This window comes from Sitophilus oryzae, unplaced genomic scaffold (genome assembly GCF_002938485.1).
Source record: "Sitophilus oryzae breed Bouriz unplaced genomic scaffold, Soryzae_2.0 scaffold_910_pilon_pilon, whole genome shotgun sequence".
Classification (NCBI taxonomy): Eukaryota; Metazoa; Arthropoda; class Insecta; order Coleoptera; family Curculionidae; genus Sitophilus; species Sitophilus oryzae.
The window spans coordinates 552,988-570,048 of record NW_022147540.1 but is presented as its reverse complement, the minus strand read 5'-3'; the positions used below and the strand labels follow the sequence as shown (position 1 = coordinate 570,048).

The 17,061-nt window shown below is 32.8% G+C and overlaps 2 protein-coding genes and 2 long non-coding RNA genes across 8 annotated transcripts in view; 2 read left to right on the top strand and 2 right to left on the bottom strand.

Moving 5' to 3' along the window:
- Positions 1 to 5,456, top strand: part of LOC115890779 (transcription cofactor vestigial-like protein 4) — an 82,755-nt gene extending 77,299 nt beyond the window's left edge. For all 5 annotated transcript variants that reach the window (XM_030911117.1, XM_030911115.1, XM_030911118.1 and 2 more), the window contains 2 exons: positions 3,985 to 4,130; positions 4,652 to 5,456. In XM_030911117.1, coding sequence (XP_030766977.1) covers positions 3,985 to 4,130; positions 4,652 to 4,810 — 305 coding nt within the window. In that variant the 3' untranslated portion in view covers positions 4,811 to 5,456. The remainder of the gene's footprint in view (positions 1 to 3,984; positions 4,131 to 4,651) is intronic.
- A 3,434-nt stretch (positions 5,457 to 8,890) lies between these two features.
- Positions 8,891 to 11,641, bottom strand: LOC115890781. Its single transcript, XR_004051702.1, has 3 exons — positions 11,530 to 11,641; positions 11,101 to 11,403; positions 8,891 to 9,042 (listed from the first exon to the last, which is right to left on the bottom strand). It is a non-coding gene; the product is annotated as an uncharacterized LOC115890781 (long non-coding RNA).
- An 848-nt stretch (positions 11,642 to 12,489) lies between these two features.
- LOC115890782 lies at positions 12,490 to 12,983 on the bottom strand. Its single transcript, XR_004051703.1, has 3 exons — positions 12,869 to 12,983; positions 12,684 to 12,802; positions 12,490 to 12,559 (listed from the first exon to the last, which is right to left on the bottom strand). It is a non-coding gene; the product is annotated as an uncharacterized LOC115890782 (long non-coding RNA).
- A 218-nt stretch (positions 12,984 to 13,201) lies between these two features.
- Positions 13,202 to 15,460, top strand: LOC115890780. Its single transcript, XM_030911119.1, has 6 exons — positions 13,202 to 13,445; positions 13,500 to 13,657; positions 13,722 to 13,850; positions 14,135 to 14,190; positions 14,259 to 14,466; positions 14,874 to 15,460. The coding sequence occupies exons 1-6, from the start codon at positions 13,397 to 13,399 to the stop codon at positions 15,093 to 15,095; spliced, it is 822 nt and encodes a 273-aa protein (XP_030766979.1). The 5' UTR covers positions 13,202 to 13,396; the 3' UTR covers positions 15,096 to 15,460.
- The last annotated feature ends 1,601 nt before the right edge of the window (positions 15,461 to 17,061 follow it).

The following is a 17,061-nucleotide window of genomic DNA, read 5'->3' as shown; positions in this document are numbered from 1 at the left end:
AAAGACGGTACCACCAGGTTCTGTGTTGATTATCGGCAGCTCAATAATGTTACCAAGAAGGATAGCTATCCCCTGCCGAGGATAGACGATACTCTAGACACGCTGGCGGGGTCAACGATATTCTCTACGTTAGATCTGAAGAGTGGATATTGGCAAGTCGACATGGCGCCGAAAGACAGAGAGAAGACAGCGTTCTCGGTGGGCTCCGGACTGTGGCAATTTACCGTCATGCCCTTTGGATTGTGCAACGCGCCAGCTACCTTTAGAGAGTAATGGAGTCTGTGTTAAAGGGACTATCCTGGACTACCTGTTTAGTGTACCTGGATGACATCATAGTGGTTGGGAAATCCTTTGACGATCATCTGAAGAATTTGGAAGAAGTTTTCAAGCGACTAGGGAGCTCTGGTTTGAAACTTAGCCCCAAAAAATGTCATCTGTGTCAAGAAAAGGTACACTACTTGGGACATGTAGTCTCCTCCCAAGGAGTTGCGGTAGATCCACAGAAGACCAAGACAGTGGAAGAGTGGCCAATACCTAAAGATAAACATGAACTACGAAGCTTTTGGGACTATGCACATACTATCGCCGCTATGTACAGGGTTTCGCCACCATCGCAAAACCATTGACCAGACTTACCGAAGGCGAGAGGCGTTTCTCTTGGGACTCAGATTCTGACGAGGCATTCCGAAAATTGAAGAAGGCCCTGACTAGTGCGCCCATACTTAGCTACCCTCTTGGCAACGGAAACTTTATATTGGATACCGACGCTAGCAATGTTGCGTTAGGCGCTGTTCTGTCTCAGATCCAGGATGGTCAAGAAAAAGTCATTGGTTATTTTAGTAAGACCTTGTCAAAACCGGAAAGGAACTAATGTGTAACCAGACGAGAATTACTAGCAGTAGTTAAAGCAGTGGAACACTTCTACAAGTATCTCTATGGAAGAAAGTTCTTGTTAAGAACAGACCATGCTGCTTTGAAATGGCTGTTGCAGTTTAAGAATCCTGAAGGGCAGGTAGCTAGATGGATTGAACGATTACAAGAATTTGACTTCGACACAGAACATCGAGCTGGGGCAATCCATCGGAATGCCGACGCACTTTCCAGAAGACCTTGCGCTAAGGACTGTAAGCATTGTTCCCGAGCAGAAGAGAAAGAAGTGAAACTCCTAAGAACAACTCTTGCAAATGACCAAACCAGTGACCCAGAATTAGGTTTAGTAATTAACTGGAAAAACACAGGCCAAAGACCAACGTGGGAAGAAGTTTGCAGATATTCGCCGAACGTAAAGTCGTACTGGGCCCAGTGGAATTCCTTGGTAATAGATAACGGACTACTTCGCCGTGTGATCGAGAGACCGGAGGGACAAGAAGAGAAAAGGCAGATCGTCATTCCAAAGAAGAGGGTCCCAGAAGTCTTGGAGGAAGTTCACAATGGAACCAGCGGTGGACATCTGGGTGTTACCAAAACACTTGGCAAGCTGCGTGAACGGTTCTACTGGATGAACTTGATGTGAGGGCCTGATGTAAGAAATGTGACATTTGCGCAGCCATCAATGGGCCACAAAAGCGTGGTAAAGCCCCTATGCGCCAGTACAATGTCGGCAGTCTCTTCGAACGAATAGCGATCGACGTGGCTGGTCCTTTCCCGGAGACGAACGATGGCAACAAATACATTGTGGTAGTAATGGATTACTTCAGCAAATGGGTCGAGGCCTACGCGTTGCCAAATCAAGAAGCGTCCACCGTTGCTGATGCCCTTGTTAAAGAGTGGATTTGCAGGTTTGGTGTTCCCATGGAGCTTCATTCAGATCCGGGAAGAAACTTTGAGTCCAATCTGTTCCAAGGCGTCTGTGAAGTCCTGAACATCCGCAAGACCAGGACGACTGCTCTACATCCACAATCCGATGGGATGGTTGAACGCATGACAGAACTATCAACCGTTATCTGGCCAAAGTAGTCTCTGACCACCAAGAGACTGGAACAAATTTCTTCACCTGTTCCTGTTGGCCTACCGTTCATCCGTCCAAGAATCTACAGGGCAAACTCCAGCCAGCATCGTTATGGGACGGGAAGTGCGCCTACCCTGTGATCTGAAATTTGGTTGCCGACCGGGAGAAGAAGTCGCCGGAGAAGATTATGTCCACACACTACGTCAAAGGATGGACGACATTCATCAGAGAGTCCGCCTAAATATTCAAAGTGCTAGTGACCGAATGAAGGAACACTACGACATTCAAGCTGAGCATGGAGGATACCAACCAGGGAAGTTGGTGTGGCTATATAACCCGCAGAGACGTCGTGGGTTATCTCCGAAGCTACAATCCTCGTGGGAAGGGCCATACGAAGTCATGGATAGAATTAATGACGTCGTATACCGTATCAGAAAATTGCCAAAAGGAAAACCGAGGGTAGTCCATTTCAACCGTTTGAGCCCCTACCAAGGCGAAATAGAAGATCGTGCTGGGACCGTGAGAACCTGCAGCTTTGATCCCCCTGATTCGGAGATGTCCTTTGACGATTTCATGGCCCGATACAACAGCAGTGAGAAGGCTCGCTATGGTGTAACCAAAGAAGATCAACGAGACCTCTTTTCCGTGCCTCCTGATTATTCGCTCGCTCATTGTGTGGCTCGAGATTTGCGGATGTCCAGAGGAATCGCTGCGACGTTCAATGAGAAGTTTGGGCGTGTCGGAGAACTACGCCGACAGGATCCAGAGGTTGGAAGCGTCTTGAGGCTAACCGACAATGCACATGGTCAAGCAAGGCACATCTTCTACCTGGTCACCAAGGAATGGTCCCCGAGTAAGCCGACTTATCTCAATCTATGGAAGACCCTGATTGAACTGAGAGAAGCCCTGCTAAACAACAACATTGCACGATTAGCCATTCCGAAGCTGGCGTGTGGACTCGATGGTTTGAGTTGGCGTACAATCCGGAACATGATTGAAGTCTTGTTCAGATTTACGGGAATCGAGATCCTCGTTTGCTGCTACAACCCAAAGCTGAGATCGGGAGAGAAAACTGTAGACTGCTATTTCTACCAGACTTCGCAATGTACCAGGGGCCAGCTTTGCAAATACCTTCATTCACCGTATACATCTCGGGACGAGCATGTGCCTAAGAAGGGAGGCAGTGTTGCGGGCCGGTGTGGACTCAACCTAACCTTACAATATGGCCCGCCACGGATGACCTTAACATCGCATAGACACCGCAATGATTCATTCGTTCGAGAAGAATCGAGTCCCACTGGAATGGGACTAGTACATACGAGAACATTGAAAACCTTCTCTATGCGCCTAACGATCTTTGGACTATTCTTTAGATTTCTTTTACCTGTCGGTATAAAAGCCGGCGGCAGTGACCCCTAGAGGGGGCAGTTATAAATATACAGTTACCTGACCGCGCTAAAATTCAAAATAAATTCTTAGTTATAAATCGTTTGTAAATAGTTCTACAAGTCGTTATTGTTTTTCCAACGATCTTTGGACCATTCTAGATTTCTTTTACCCGTCGGTATAAAAAGTCGGCGGCAGTGGGCCTAGAGGGGGCAGTTAGTAAATATACAGTTGACGCGCTAAAATTCAAAATAAATTCTTAGTTATAAATCGTTTGTAAATAGTTCTATAAGTCTTTTATCGTTATTGTTTTTGTTAATTAGTGTTAAATAAATAGTGTTTAAATAAATTGTGACTTTCTATCCACACGGAACCGACGAAAAACGTAACAATAATATATAGTATTATGGTGAATTATAGTATAGTATACAGGAAAGTTTTTAAAATAGTTTATTTTTTCTACACACCGAAAAAACCAACAAAACTGTTTATCGTTTTTTATGTTGTCTCTCTGGCTGTCAAATATCATGTATTAATGGTCATTTATATGTATCTCTGTCGCATTCATTAAAATACAGACCGCGCAGATGATGTGACCATGTGTATAGTAAGTTTTCAAAAAAAATAAATGAACTAACTTTTTTTTCTAGGAATTTCTATGTGTGAACCTGACATAGAAGAACACTTTAGAAGATCCTTAGGTAACGACTATCACACACTTTTTCAAAATAACGGTGCTGCGGCAAAGGAGGAAGAACCACCAGCGAAACCTCCACCGTCCCCACCAGCTCCAAAGGTAATTTATTTTTTTACTAGAGACAATAAGATTATGCCGAAAAAATAATATAAAATGGATAAATCCTTTTATTTATTTTATATTATTGCTTTATTATACAGGGTCCGGCAATAGTGCGTCGTGCTGTAGCTTCTAGAATAAGAAACTTAAGTTTTGATTTATTTTTTAATATCTCGGAAACTATCGAAATATATTTACTCATATCTTAGGATTATGTAAAGTGATCTGAAAAGAAGCCAAAAAGGCAATAATATACAGGGTGTTTCATTTTAAAAAAATCATTCAGATCCACTCACTTTTTTGAGTCACCCTATAGAAGTTAAAATTGTATATACTTTAGGTTTGCACTCCTAAATTCGTAAGTTTTCTTACGGACCTTGTATACTGTACGGACCCTGTATACTGTATGACATAGATATTGCTACACCGAATTAATAAGAAATCTCATGTGGTTTTTTTTTCACTGATAAAAAACTTTTCTCGTTTCATGCTTATAATTTTTTGTGTTCTCTTAATTCCAGACCACCTCCAACGTGATCGAGTTCATGGATGACGCAGGCCTGAGCGTGGACGACCATTTTGCCAAGGCCCTCGGCGACACCTGGAAGAAACTCAACCAAAAGGAGGAACAACTGAAAAGCAGAGAATCCGAAAACAATTTGCTATCGGCGAAAAACTGAACAAATTCAATTTAGAATTACTAGAATTATAATTACTGAGCCTGTTTATTGAGTGTGATTTAAGAGAATTACGATGCATTTTAGGAATACTATTTCCAAATTTACTTGTACTAGGTTAGGACTTGGCACCGCCTCTGTAGGCATCGTCTGGACAAACAGCTTTAGAGCCCCAAACCAATTCAAAAGTGACTTTGGAAATAGTTTAATGAATTCAAGTAAATTGTAATGGAGTCGTTTCTTAATCAGGGGAGTTAGAAATACTATTTTTAACTTAGCTAGTTTTTTAAAGAAATTTGTTTATACCGGTCAAAAATTTAAGTGTTTTTACAACATTTAGAATAAATAAAATATTGCTGTGTCTTTTTGTCCAGGATTGACAACTGCAAACTAAATCAGAATACAATTTTAGGATCTTTATAATTATACTTATTCATTAACTTAATAATTTTATTAGTATAATATGCACTTTTTGCAAAAAATTAAGGTCTCTCTATTAGTCACACTGTAAAAATTTAATAAAACACAATTTTGTAGGATGTAAAAATAAAACAGCGTCAAAATGGGTTATGAAACGTCAAACGTAATTTCTGTCAGGTCGACCTCTCCGCTATATGACATTTATTAAAATTTTGCATAAAAATATATTGTGTTACCAGCTATTAAATTGAATTTCATGTTTTAAAAAGTAATATATTAAAAAAATACGCGTTAAAAATAGTTTTTACGTGTAACAAATAGTTTTTTATAAGTGGAAAATAGTTTTTAATACGCGTAAAAATAGTTTTTTACACTTAAAAATAGTTTTTTATGTGTAACGTATAGTTTTATACTTTTTTGCGTAAAAATTAGTTTTTTTCATTTAAAAATAGTTTTTTACACTTAAAAAATAGTTCTTTGTGTGTAACGCATAATTTTATACTAATATATATTTTAGTTTTTTTCATTTAAAAATAGTTTTTTTCAATTAAAAATAGTTTTTTACACCTAAAAAATTGTTTTTTACACTTAAAAAATAGTTCTTTGTGTGTAACGCATAGTTTTATACGCGTTAAAACTGCTTTTTCGCGTAAAAATTATGTTTTTTCATTTAAAAATAGTTTTTTACCTAAAAGTACTTTTTTACGCGTAAAAACTATTTTTTATGTGTAACAAATATATTTTTAGGCGTAGAAAATAGTTCTTTTCATCTAAAAATAGTTTTTACACGTAAAAAACAGTTTTTTACATCTAAAAAATAGTTCTTTACACCTAAAAAATTGTTCTTTGTGTGTAACGCATAATTTTATACGCGTAAAAATATCTTTCTTCGCGTAAAAATTAGTTTTTTTCATTTAAAAATAGTTTTTTACAATTAAAAATAGTTTTTTACATCTAAAAAATAGTTTTTTACACTTAAAAAATAGATCTTTGTGTGTAACGCATAGTTTTATACGCGTTAAAACAGCTTTTTCGCGTAAAAAATATGTTTTTTTATTTAAAAATAGTTTTTTACCTAAAAGTACTTTTTTACGCGTAAAAAAAACTATTTTTTATGTGTAACAAATAGATTTTTAGGCGTAGAAAATAGTTCTTTTTATCTATAAATAGTTTTTACACGTAAAAATAGTTTTTTATGTGTAACGTATAGTTTTATACGCGTAAAAATACCTTTTTTTTGCGTAAAAATTAGTTTTTTCATTTAAAAATAGTTTTTTACACGTAAAAAACAGTTTTTTACACTTAAAAAATAGTTCTTTGTGTGTAACGCATAATTTTATACGCGTAAAAATAGCTTTTTTCGCGTAAAATTAGTTTTTTTCATTTAAAAATAGTTTTTTACAATTAAAAATAGTTTTTTACATCTAAAAAATAGTTTTTTACACTTAAAAAATAGATCTTTGTGTGTAACGCATAGTTTTATACGCGTTAAAACAGCTTTTTCGCGTAAAAAATATGTTTTTTTTATTTAAAAATAGTTTTTTACCTAAAAGTACTTTTTTACGCGTAAAAAAACTATTTTTTATGTGTAACAAATAGATTTTTAGGCGTAGAAAATAGTTCTTTTTATCTATAAATAGTTTTTACACGTAAAAATAGTTTTTTATGTGTAACGTATAGTTTTATACGCGTAAAAATAACTTTTTTTTTGCGTAAAAATTAGTTTTTTCATTTAAAAATAGTTTTTCACACGTAAAAAACTGTTTTTTACACTTAAAAAATAGTTCTTTGTGTGTAACGCATAATTTTATACGCGTAAAAATAGCTTTTTTCGCGTAAAAATTAGTTTTTTTCATTTATAAATAGTTTTTTTACAATTACAAATAGTTTTTTACATCTAAAAAATAGTTTTGGCGTAATACATCTCTAAATAATTTGCATGTTTGGAGACTTTTATAATTTATATAATAAATGCCATATAGAAGTTAGCCCGACAGAAATTGTCATTGATGAAAGGCCACTGTGACGTTGTTTTTTATCTTAAGTCTAATGTCGCTGAAAAAAATGGTTATTTGACATTCGACATATAAGTCAGTATATTATTAGAGTAAAAAAAATCAATAACTCTATTAAGCAGTCTGTAATATTTGTTTACAAAACAAATATAATGGCTATATAAACAATTATAATTATGTACCTAATTCTACACTATAATTTTATTATTAGGATAATATCGTAACGAGGTATATTTGTGTATGTTCTATATATAAGTCTGGTACCTCTTATCAGTTAATGTTATATATATATATACGATTGATTTGTAAATATCTTTTTGTACATATTATTTTTTACTAAATGTAGGTATATTATTTATAAAATTTGATTAAGAGAAATTGAAATCTTGTATATTAGGATTAGGAGTAATCTAGTGTGTAAATATACTGGTGATTTTATCGTTAATACTAATCTATGTAGTAATAAAATAAAGGAATTATGAAAGAGATGAATATTGTTTTTTTGCAGATGTTTACTGCCCAAACAATAAATTTTACCCTTGAGTCCCTGACAGTGACAATATTTTTAATAAATATTTTAATATATTAAACTTACATGTGTTTTATTTATGCAAAATCCCTTTACTATAACAATTAAAAGAAAAATCAGAGCTCTGAATATAACAGGAAAAAATAAAATAGCAACCTAAAAATGCTAGCATAAAACCAACCTAGCATGTCTAAAATATATAATGGCAAACCAAAAATATAATCACTATATAAAATACGTACACGTTAAGAAATATGATTCCGCAAAATATTTTATTTTTGTTCAAAACGAAATTTTTCATGACAAAAATGTACAAGATTTGGTTGCTCCGTGCGAAATTTTTCAACACCTCGAACAAATTTTTAACACTACCCAGAAATGGTGAATTTTGTTGACTCTAACACTTTGACCTCGTTTTCGAAATTAAAACGTTAATAACTCCGTAACTTAAAGAGATACAGGGGTGTGCTCGGCGCCAATCGATAGGGAATGCAACCCTCTATCTGTATACAAAATAGCAACCCCCTCGGATAACCTTTATTTTTTGAGCCAAAAATTTTCTAAGGTTAACCCCTTTGCTCATTTTTGCTCCAAAAAATAAAGTGTTTCGTAGGGGGGTTGTAATTTTGTGTACAGATAGAGGGTTGAATTCCCTATCGATTGCGACTTAGCGCGCCCGGATATCTTAATGAGTTTCTGAGTAATTAGCGTTTTTGTAAATGAGTCTAACTGTTTGAGCTCGTTGGCCAACGATTTCCGATTTAATTCATGTGAGAAAAATATTTTTAAAAATGCACATTTTTGGTGCCTGGTATGCCAGATTTGATCTAAATGAAATCAAATCTTTATGGAGTAACGTATGGTTACAGACCACAGTTACAGACTAAAAATGAGTTAATATATTATTAAATTAATTCAAGGCAACTAGATTAATATTTATTTTAAAATATTTTTGATTGTTTTAGCAACCAGTAATACACCAATTTTAATGTTAGCTGCCTTATCTTAAATTTAAAGACCTTTCAAATAGCAATAACTAAAGTGTATTCTTTAGTCATTGATTCAAAGGAATCAAAGGAAACTACTTGAAAACTTTAATAAGATTTATTAGAAAATTAATAATTTATAAATACAATTAATTACAAATTTATTGTTAGACATAATATACAGCCTAAATAGCATAGGTCCTTGGATTGCTCCTTGATTCTTCTATAGAATTTTCTTTCTGATGTATACCGGACGTTCATATTTCCAATAACTTGCAAATACTTCTGAAAAAATAAAAAAGTATTTATACAGGGTGATCCAGAGCTTTATATCAGGTTTTTATTTAATATTTTCACTCAAATATTTCTACAGTATACAGGGTGTCATTGAAATGGTGTAAAAAAATCGGAGGGTGATAGTACACCTAAAAATAGTAAAAAAAGTTCCTATATAAGTATAGGGCCGAAAATGCATATTAAGGGAGTTAGGGGCACTGAAAGGGTGAATTTAAAAAACGGTTGTTTTAAAATTGTAGGCTTAAAAAACGAGATAAGACTTCGAAAAAAATCCTCTGCTATAAATTTTGACCCTAAATCAAAGGGTGATACTGAAAAATTATTTGGAAAAGCGGAAAGGGTAGTTTTTGCAAGGGTAGGGGCTTATTTCGTGAATAACTTTTTTGAGGTTACTTTTTTTGCAACGTGGGTTCATTTTTTGAAAACTATATACTTTTTCCTAAAAAAAAAGGGTACTTGCACATCGCCCAGAGCGATGGTTTTCGAGAAAATTGAAAGAAAAGAGATTGCTTTGATGGGTTGCTAACTGGTTAATCAACCTAAACTTATAAAAGTTACGGCAATTCAAAAGTAACCAAGTAGTTATTAAATAATTAATTGGAAAATCAAAATTTCATGATTTTTAAAACATCTTATTGCTTTAAAAACGAAATAAACTTTTTTGGTTTTAAAAAAATTTGATTTGCTCAGTGGCGATTAGTACTGAAGAGCAACTATGGCAACGCATTATTGATTGTTCCAAATTCGGACAAAATCAATAAGGATATTCCACAGGGTACCTACGCAGATCGTGGAGAAAAAGATCAGATGTCTACATTGAAATGAATGGTGGTCACTTTGAACATTTACTATGAATGAATTAAGGAATGCATTATTTTAATAAGGAATTTTGGTAATTGGATTATTTCGTTTTTTAAAGCAATAAGATGTTTTAAAAATCAAGAAATTTTGATTTTTCAATTAATTATTTGATAACTACTTAGTTACTTTTGAACCGCCATAACTTTCATAAGTTTATGTTGATTAACCAGTTAGCAACCCATCAGACCAAACTCTTTGTCTTCAATTTTCTCGAAAACCATCGCTCTGGGCGATGTGCAACAAGAGTATCTTTTTTGTAGGAAAAAGTATGCAGTTTTCAAAAAATGAACCCACGTTGTAAAAAAAATAATCCCAAAAAAGTTATTCACGAAAAAAAACCCTATCCTTGCAAAAACTACCCCTTCCGCTTTTCCAAATAATTTTTCAGTATCACCATTTGATTTAGGGTCAAAATTTATGGCAGGGGATTCTTTTTCGAAATTCTATTTTTTACTTTTTTTAAGCCTACAATTTTAAAACAACCGTTTTTTAAATTCACCGTTTCAGTGCCCCTAACTCCCTTAATATGCATTTTCCGCCCTATTCTTATAGGAACTGTTTTTACTATTTTTAGGAGTACTATCACCCCCCGATTTTTTTACACCATTTCAATGACACCCTGTATAAGGCCCAACGGTAGCTTACATTTTTAACTATTAATGAATAATTTTCATATACAGAGCAAATCAAATATATCTTTGCATTAAGGTCATAGATTTTAAATGGAAGGTTCTATTTTTTTTCACGGCGCCGGCGTGGAGATTTGCCATGAAAGTTCCTATTCGATAAATACCATAAACTATACTGAACGTTTTTGAAATGACTCATTTTTAGATTAAAAATCTTCATCCCATCTCAACTCATCATCATCTTTTCAAAAAAAAAATATCATAGGATTTAACACCTTATTTTCCTGCAGAGTTTATACCTACATTTTGTAGGGACCAGTTAGACCTACTATATTATTATAAAACTATAGAAATTGGCGCTTATAAGGTTTTTCCTCTGGACCCTTCAATTATTATACTAAAATCTCATAAAACATATTTATGCAGTAAAAGAACATAAATATATGTGTGTATGCTAGCATATTATTATTTCATTCACGTTGTTTTACTATTCAGTTTACAGAAAATTGTAACAAATCAAAAAACACAGTGAAACAATGCGAAATAAAAAGTTTACCTTTACTACTGCATCTCTTCATAACAATAATACATCTCCTAATAATGTAGAACAACAATTAAAAGCAGAAACCATCTCGCGGGTATGTTTTTTCAACAGGATTCCAATCTTGTTGCTCCAGATTTACTCTCTTTTGGCACACACTTGAAAAGCAGAGTACAATCGATGAGGTTTTCTTATGAAGTTCTACGCAAGTTCACATCTTCCCAAAAGAAAATCTCGTTTCTTTCCATTTTTCTTGTTGTATTCCTCTTTGTTATCTTCATAAGAAGCTCTTATTACTGTATTATTACATATCTGTATCTGTAATAAAAAATGTTACTTCAATATAAGTAGATACTGATTGTCTTCACAGATTACACTTAAATATACGAATGGTAGATAAATAATATTAAAAATTAGTTATAAACTATATTATATAGATCGTACACTTTAATTTAACTAGTGGATTTGTTATCAAACCAGATCAAACTGAAAATAAACTATTTATTTTACTTTTACATATTTTACATAACAAAATACAAAAAAAAATATTTTCTAAGATTTGTAAGGTTAGAATTGGTTAGAATCAATATTCAATATTAGTATAAAATTTTATTCATAGATGGCTCTCACTCAACACTTTTTTGGAACAAAAAATTATAGATTTCTTTAAAATCCTCAGAAAATTTTAATCGAAGTTTAACTACTTAAAGTTAGATAGCATTAGGTGCGTGTTTTTTTAAAGAAATCTATAAATACCTAGTTTTACTATTTAACTCAAGATGGCGCCACCATAACAAAAAAACTGAAACCTATATTTGCTTACTTTTTGAATTTTTCGTTAGGTGGCGCCACATTCGTTTAGACGATAGTTCCAAAGATCGTCACTAAGTAAGAATGGCGCTGTTATCAATTAAATGCGCCAAAGGAAAAATTTAAATAGACTGGCCGCTTTTTTAAGAAGTAAATATACGCTTTTCTTGTTATTTCTTCACTTATCAACTGTAGAAATAGACTAACGTTTATTATCATAGATTCATCTTAGTAAGCCAAGTCTAAAGAATAAATATATCAGTATAAGTAAAATAAAACTCTAAACAGTATATTACGCCTCATTTCTTTTAAGATTTTTTATAATATAATAATAATTAATAAGAGATAGTTCCATTGTTACTAAAAGAAAATAAGTAGCGGTAGTAGATGACATGAGGAAGTAATTCCTAACAGATATGGCACAAAAATAAAACAGAGGAAATTTTTACAGTATCTAAAAACAGCTCTTTTATGTGCAAATTAATCAAACTAAAACATTTTACTTTTATTATCAGTAATTTTTTTGACAAATCCGGTCTATACAGGGTGTCCCAATATTCTGTGAACATCCCAAATATATCATCTATGTTACCTGTGGTAATATTCTAGGGTAAAATTTATGAAAGGGTTGAATGTACTACCCTGGAACTGTTGTATACAAAACCTGTAAAAAAGGAATGATATTATGCTATAATAATTATTGTGTTAATTTTTTTTTCTTAAAAAATATGGTTAGTCTATTAATAAGGATTAATTTAAATTGTTCTTAAGTAATAAAATAAACTTACTTATAATCGGATTATGGAAAATCAATCTCGTACACCATGGCTAAACATCAGAATGATATAAAGAATGACCCAGGTCTTCTTTTAGGTGGTTTTTACGTGCTTGGTGTGCAATAAGACTCCTAAAAATAAAACCATAATTAAAGCATTGTATTAAAACAACGCAAACTTGTTAACTTAAAAACTACCTATTAAAAATGTGAAAAATCTGAAAAAAATACGAGTTGGAACGTGTGTGACAGTATGACTGGTTTTAAATCTAAATCTATCTATAAAAAATTATATCTGAAGGAAACACGGCCCTGTTTCCTGTTTCTTCGTCCGAAATCAGTCCGAAATGTTACAAAATTTTGAGACTGCTAAAAGAATATTCTTTGGACTGCCCACGTAGCGGTGGAACTTAGCTCCATCTGTTTGCCGAATTTTTACTATTTACAGAAAACTTTTACCAGTAATTTATATGACAAAAGAGATCTACCACTTTGAAAAAAAGTTTCAAGGAATTCCCGTTGAACGCTCGCAAAGCCAAATCAGCTGTTTTCGCTCAAATTTTAAGCAGAAATCAGAATATAAAATATCGGCAAATTTTTTTCAACGGTACTTAAGGAGTACTAGCCACGATTCTTTCGATATGCCAGTGTAGTCGTAAATTTTCGTTGCTTCAGTTTGCCGTTATAATATTCCTTTCGATCTTTGTCTTCACCCCTTTGATCATTATGTTGAAAAATATTGTCGTTCTCTGTATGACTATAGTTTCAGCTAAAGGTAATAAATAATGTTCAATTTGTCCAAATCTTCTATACATAATAATTATTGTAGCACAACGTCCATACGACGATGCGTGGCATAGAAGGTGGTTCCCTCATTACCCCACTGATATAGATACCAACCCCGTAGTAAGCGATGGAAAAAATTTAAATGATGCGCATCACGGAATAGCTATGGGGGTGATAGACAGTAGCTGTGACGATGGAAAGGTAATCTGAAAAACGAACTATACAAAATTGTATGTTGTAATTGACAGTATTTTAATTCCTTCAGGGTAATATTCAAATTGACTGGTTAAACAACGAGGAAAACTACACTTGTCTGGAAAATAGGCGCTTGTACCAACCTAATCCTAGTGTCCATCCGATTGATAGTGTTGAACATATTCCTGAGGCCTATAGTGTAAGAAATTTTAAATTATCTTAACTAGGGAATAAATAATTTATTATATTCATGTCCAGTTAGACAATATATTATTTCAACAGATGATGCTCAATAGTATAAGAAAAAACTGTAAATAAGCAACAACATTTAAAGTAAAACAAAATATACACATAAAAGTGTATAACAAAGTAACAAATTCAAATTTGTCAAGAAAAAATTAAACAAAACTTACAAAAAGGAGTTTAAAGATGACGTCTGACCATGACGTCTTTTTATTTGTATTACCTTTTTTTTGTTTTCAGGCACAACATAGATGTATGAACGAATCAATTTCATATAATGAAATTATACCAACATTGTAAGTACCTAAAATAATATTATAGACTTTGTGACCATTGCAAATAAATTATTAAATTTTATTCTTAGTGGAACCCATAGACCTCTATGGGCGGCCTACGGCGAATATACATTCTTACCGAAGCAACGCTGGTTGCATAACCTCGAACACGGAGCTATAACGATGCTGTATCATCCCTGTGCTAACAAAAATGAAGTCAAACTTCTTGCCAGTCTTGTCAAGTCCTGTTTGTATCGTCACGTTATAACACCTTATAACCTACTGTCATCTACAAGAGTAAGAAATTCAAATATTAATTAATAATTATTTACTACGTTTTGTCTGTTGTTTGGTATGCTTTATGCTTTGTCCTAATATGATTTATATTTTATTTGTGTTTTTTAAAATATTTATAATATCTAACATATTATTTAGCCTGGTAGTAATAACAGCAATTCATGAGATTTATAATAATAAATAGTCAAATTTGTTTAAGCAATACCACAGTAGAAATAACTGAATTTGTCATATTTTTTTAAAAATTGAGTCTGATGATGATACAAGATTTGTACTATTATTTTTTTATTATGACATTTGTAGTTGTTATATTAATTTCGCGATAGATGGCGCTACAGGTCTCAAAAATTGGTTATAATTTAAGGACACACATTTTAGAGTATTCTCATGGTATTTTTTTATTACAGCCTTTAGCACTGGTGTCCTGGGGACACCGCTTAGAGATGTCCGAAGTAGCACCTGTCGTAGTGATCGATTTCATCAAAAAACACGCCCTTAAAGGTCCAGAAAAGACCCACAGGAACGGCCAATACAGTCACGGCCTCAAAGAGGGCGCGCAGCCGGTGTCCGACATGGACGACACTGTCCTGTGTCCAAACGTGGCAGGCGAAGGAATCGAAATGAAGTAATATAATAAATATACCCATATCTTTATTAAATTCAGAGTTTTTGATTTCTTATTAATATAATTATTATCCAGGGCATTATACTAATACGTCAATACCACTTGACGTCATATCATGTGCTAAGTATACCAATTATACCGTATGATCGAATAAAAACGGCTATTAAATAAAGATCGCTGTCATTTTATATGTAAATTTATACGGGAAATGTCATCGATAGTCATTTCATGGCCATCGCTAACGCCGTTTTTTTTTTGATAATACGGTACTAGATCTGGTCATTTCATCTGCGTGGTCTGTATTTTATTGCATGCGACAGAGACAAATATAAATGACCGGTTGACAGACAGAGAGACAAAATATAAAGCGGCATACAGTGTTGCCGGTTTTTACGTTTTGTAGGAAAATGGATGTGGAAAAAAATAAACTATTTTAAAAACTTTCATGTATACTACTGAGATGAAGATAATATATCTAAGCTGAATATAATCTATTACAGTTGTACTAAAATGTGTAACTAATTGTAAAAAATAAAGTTCCAACTCGACGTAGATGCAATATTTTTCGTAAACGCCTACTTCTGCGGTTTGAAATTTTTATGCAAAATCCGGCAATACCGCACTTATATTCTCTCTTTTTAATACATTTGATATTCCATTAAGCTGTCTACATCACTGTCTTACACTTCAAAATCCAGACCATACAGTTTCGATGACCAGATCAGTATGTGTATCATGCATGTAGTATATTTTTTCATTAAATCAGTATACTAATATGTACCTCCAAAAGGTTCAAATATATTAAATTGGGGTTTTCATTACTTCTTTTATCTATTTTTAGAATTATATACATAACCGTTTGGTGGAAATTTAAAAAGTCTTTTAGTCTGAATTCTAGTGTATATTAGCTTTGTTTGTGCTATCAATTCTCATCAATTTTAACTAGTTGCCTGTACATTGTCAGTAAATGATTTTTTACTACTTTTCTACTAATGCACATATAATTCTCTGCTACATAATACATAAAGAACTAATTTTCAGTAAATTAATTTAAAAGTTCCTTTTTTTAATTTTTGTTTACTTACCCAAGTCTTCCATTGTGGAGTCACGTGTAGTAAGAATGAGGTGTAGTCCATTGAGGGCGCCTATATTGGTACACAAGGTTGCCAGATTGCTGAGATTTTCTGAAAAGAAGACAAGTTATAGTTATTTCTCTATCTTAGATTTTCTCTTCATAATATACACAAATTCACAAATAGAAATTTTATTTTGCAGACTATTAGACGAGGATTAAAACAATTCTGAACTGTTTCAATATCATTTCAGTATGAATTGCAAACAAATTTATTCTTAAAGAATTCAAATAAATATTGCAAATCTGTATGAAGATTATTTGCTTTTATATCCCATTTAAAACAAATATTAGAATAATTATTATTATTTAGGAGGGCATACGTACTTTTATTATACATACTTAATTACTACTAATATTTTTATTGAATACCAAAAAATAAATTTACTAGGGTTTAGGTCTATTTTAAATCGTTTAATAATTCATGACCTAAAGGTACGCTTCTAATCGTTTTATCTATTGTATATTTATATAGTCTTATTATATATTTTTTAACATGAATATATCATCGTTTTGATGTATTTATATTTTATAATACGTTGATGCTTTTATTAATAACTTTATTTCTAGACTAATAAAACTAGTTCAAGTAAACATTCCTAGCTGCCTAAAGTATTTAGTCATAAAATAATTATTATCTATGGCAGTTCATTCCCAACGTCCTAAAGCTATTTATCAAAAAAAACTTAGAAATAAGTATAGAATAAAAAGTATTCCATTATTTTTTTCATAATTTTTTTAGGTTGAATGAAACCTTTGTTATAACTCTTTGAATAAACAGATCACTGAAGGAGTGTATCAGATTTCAAATTAAATTCAAGTGTTTTAAACTCCATCT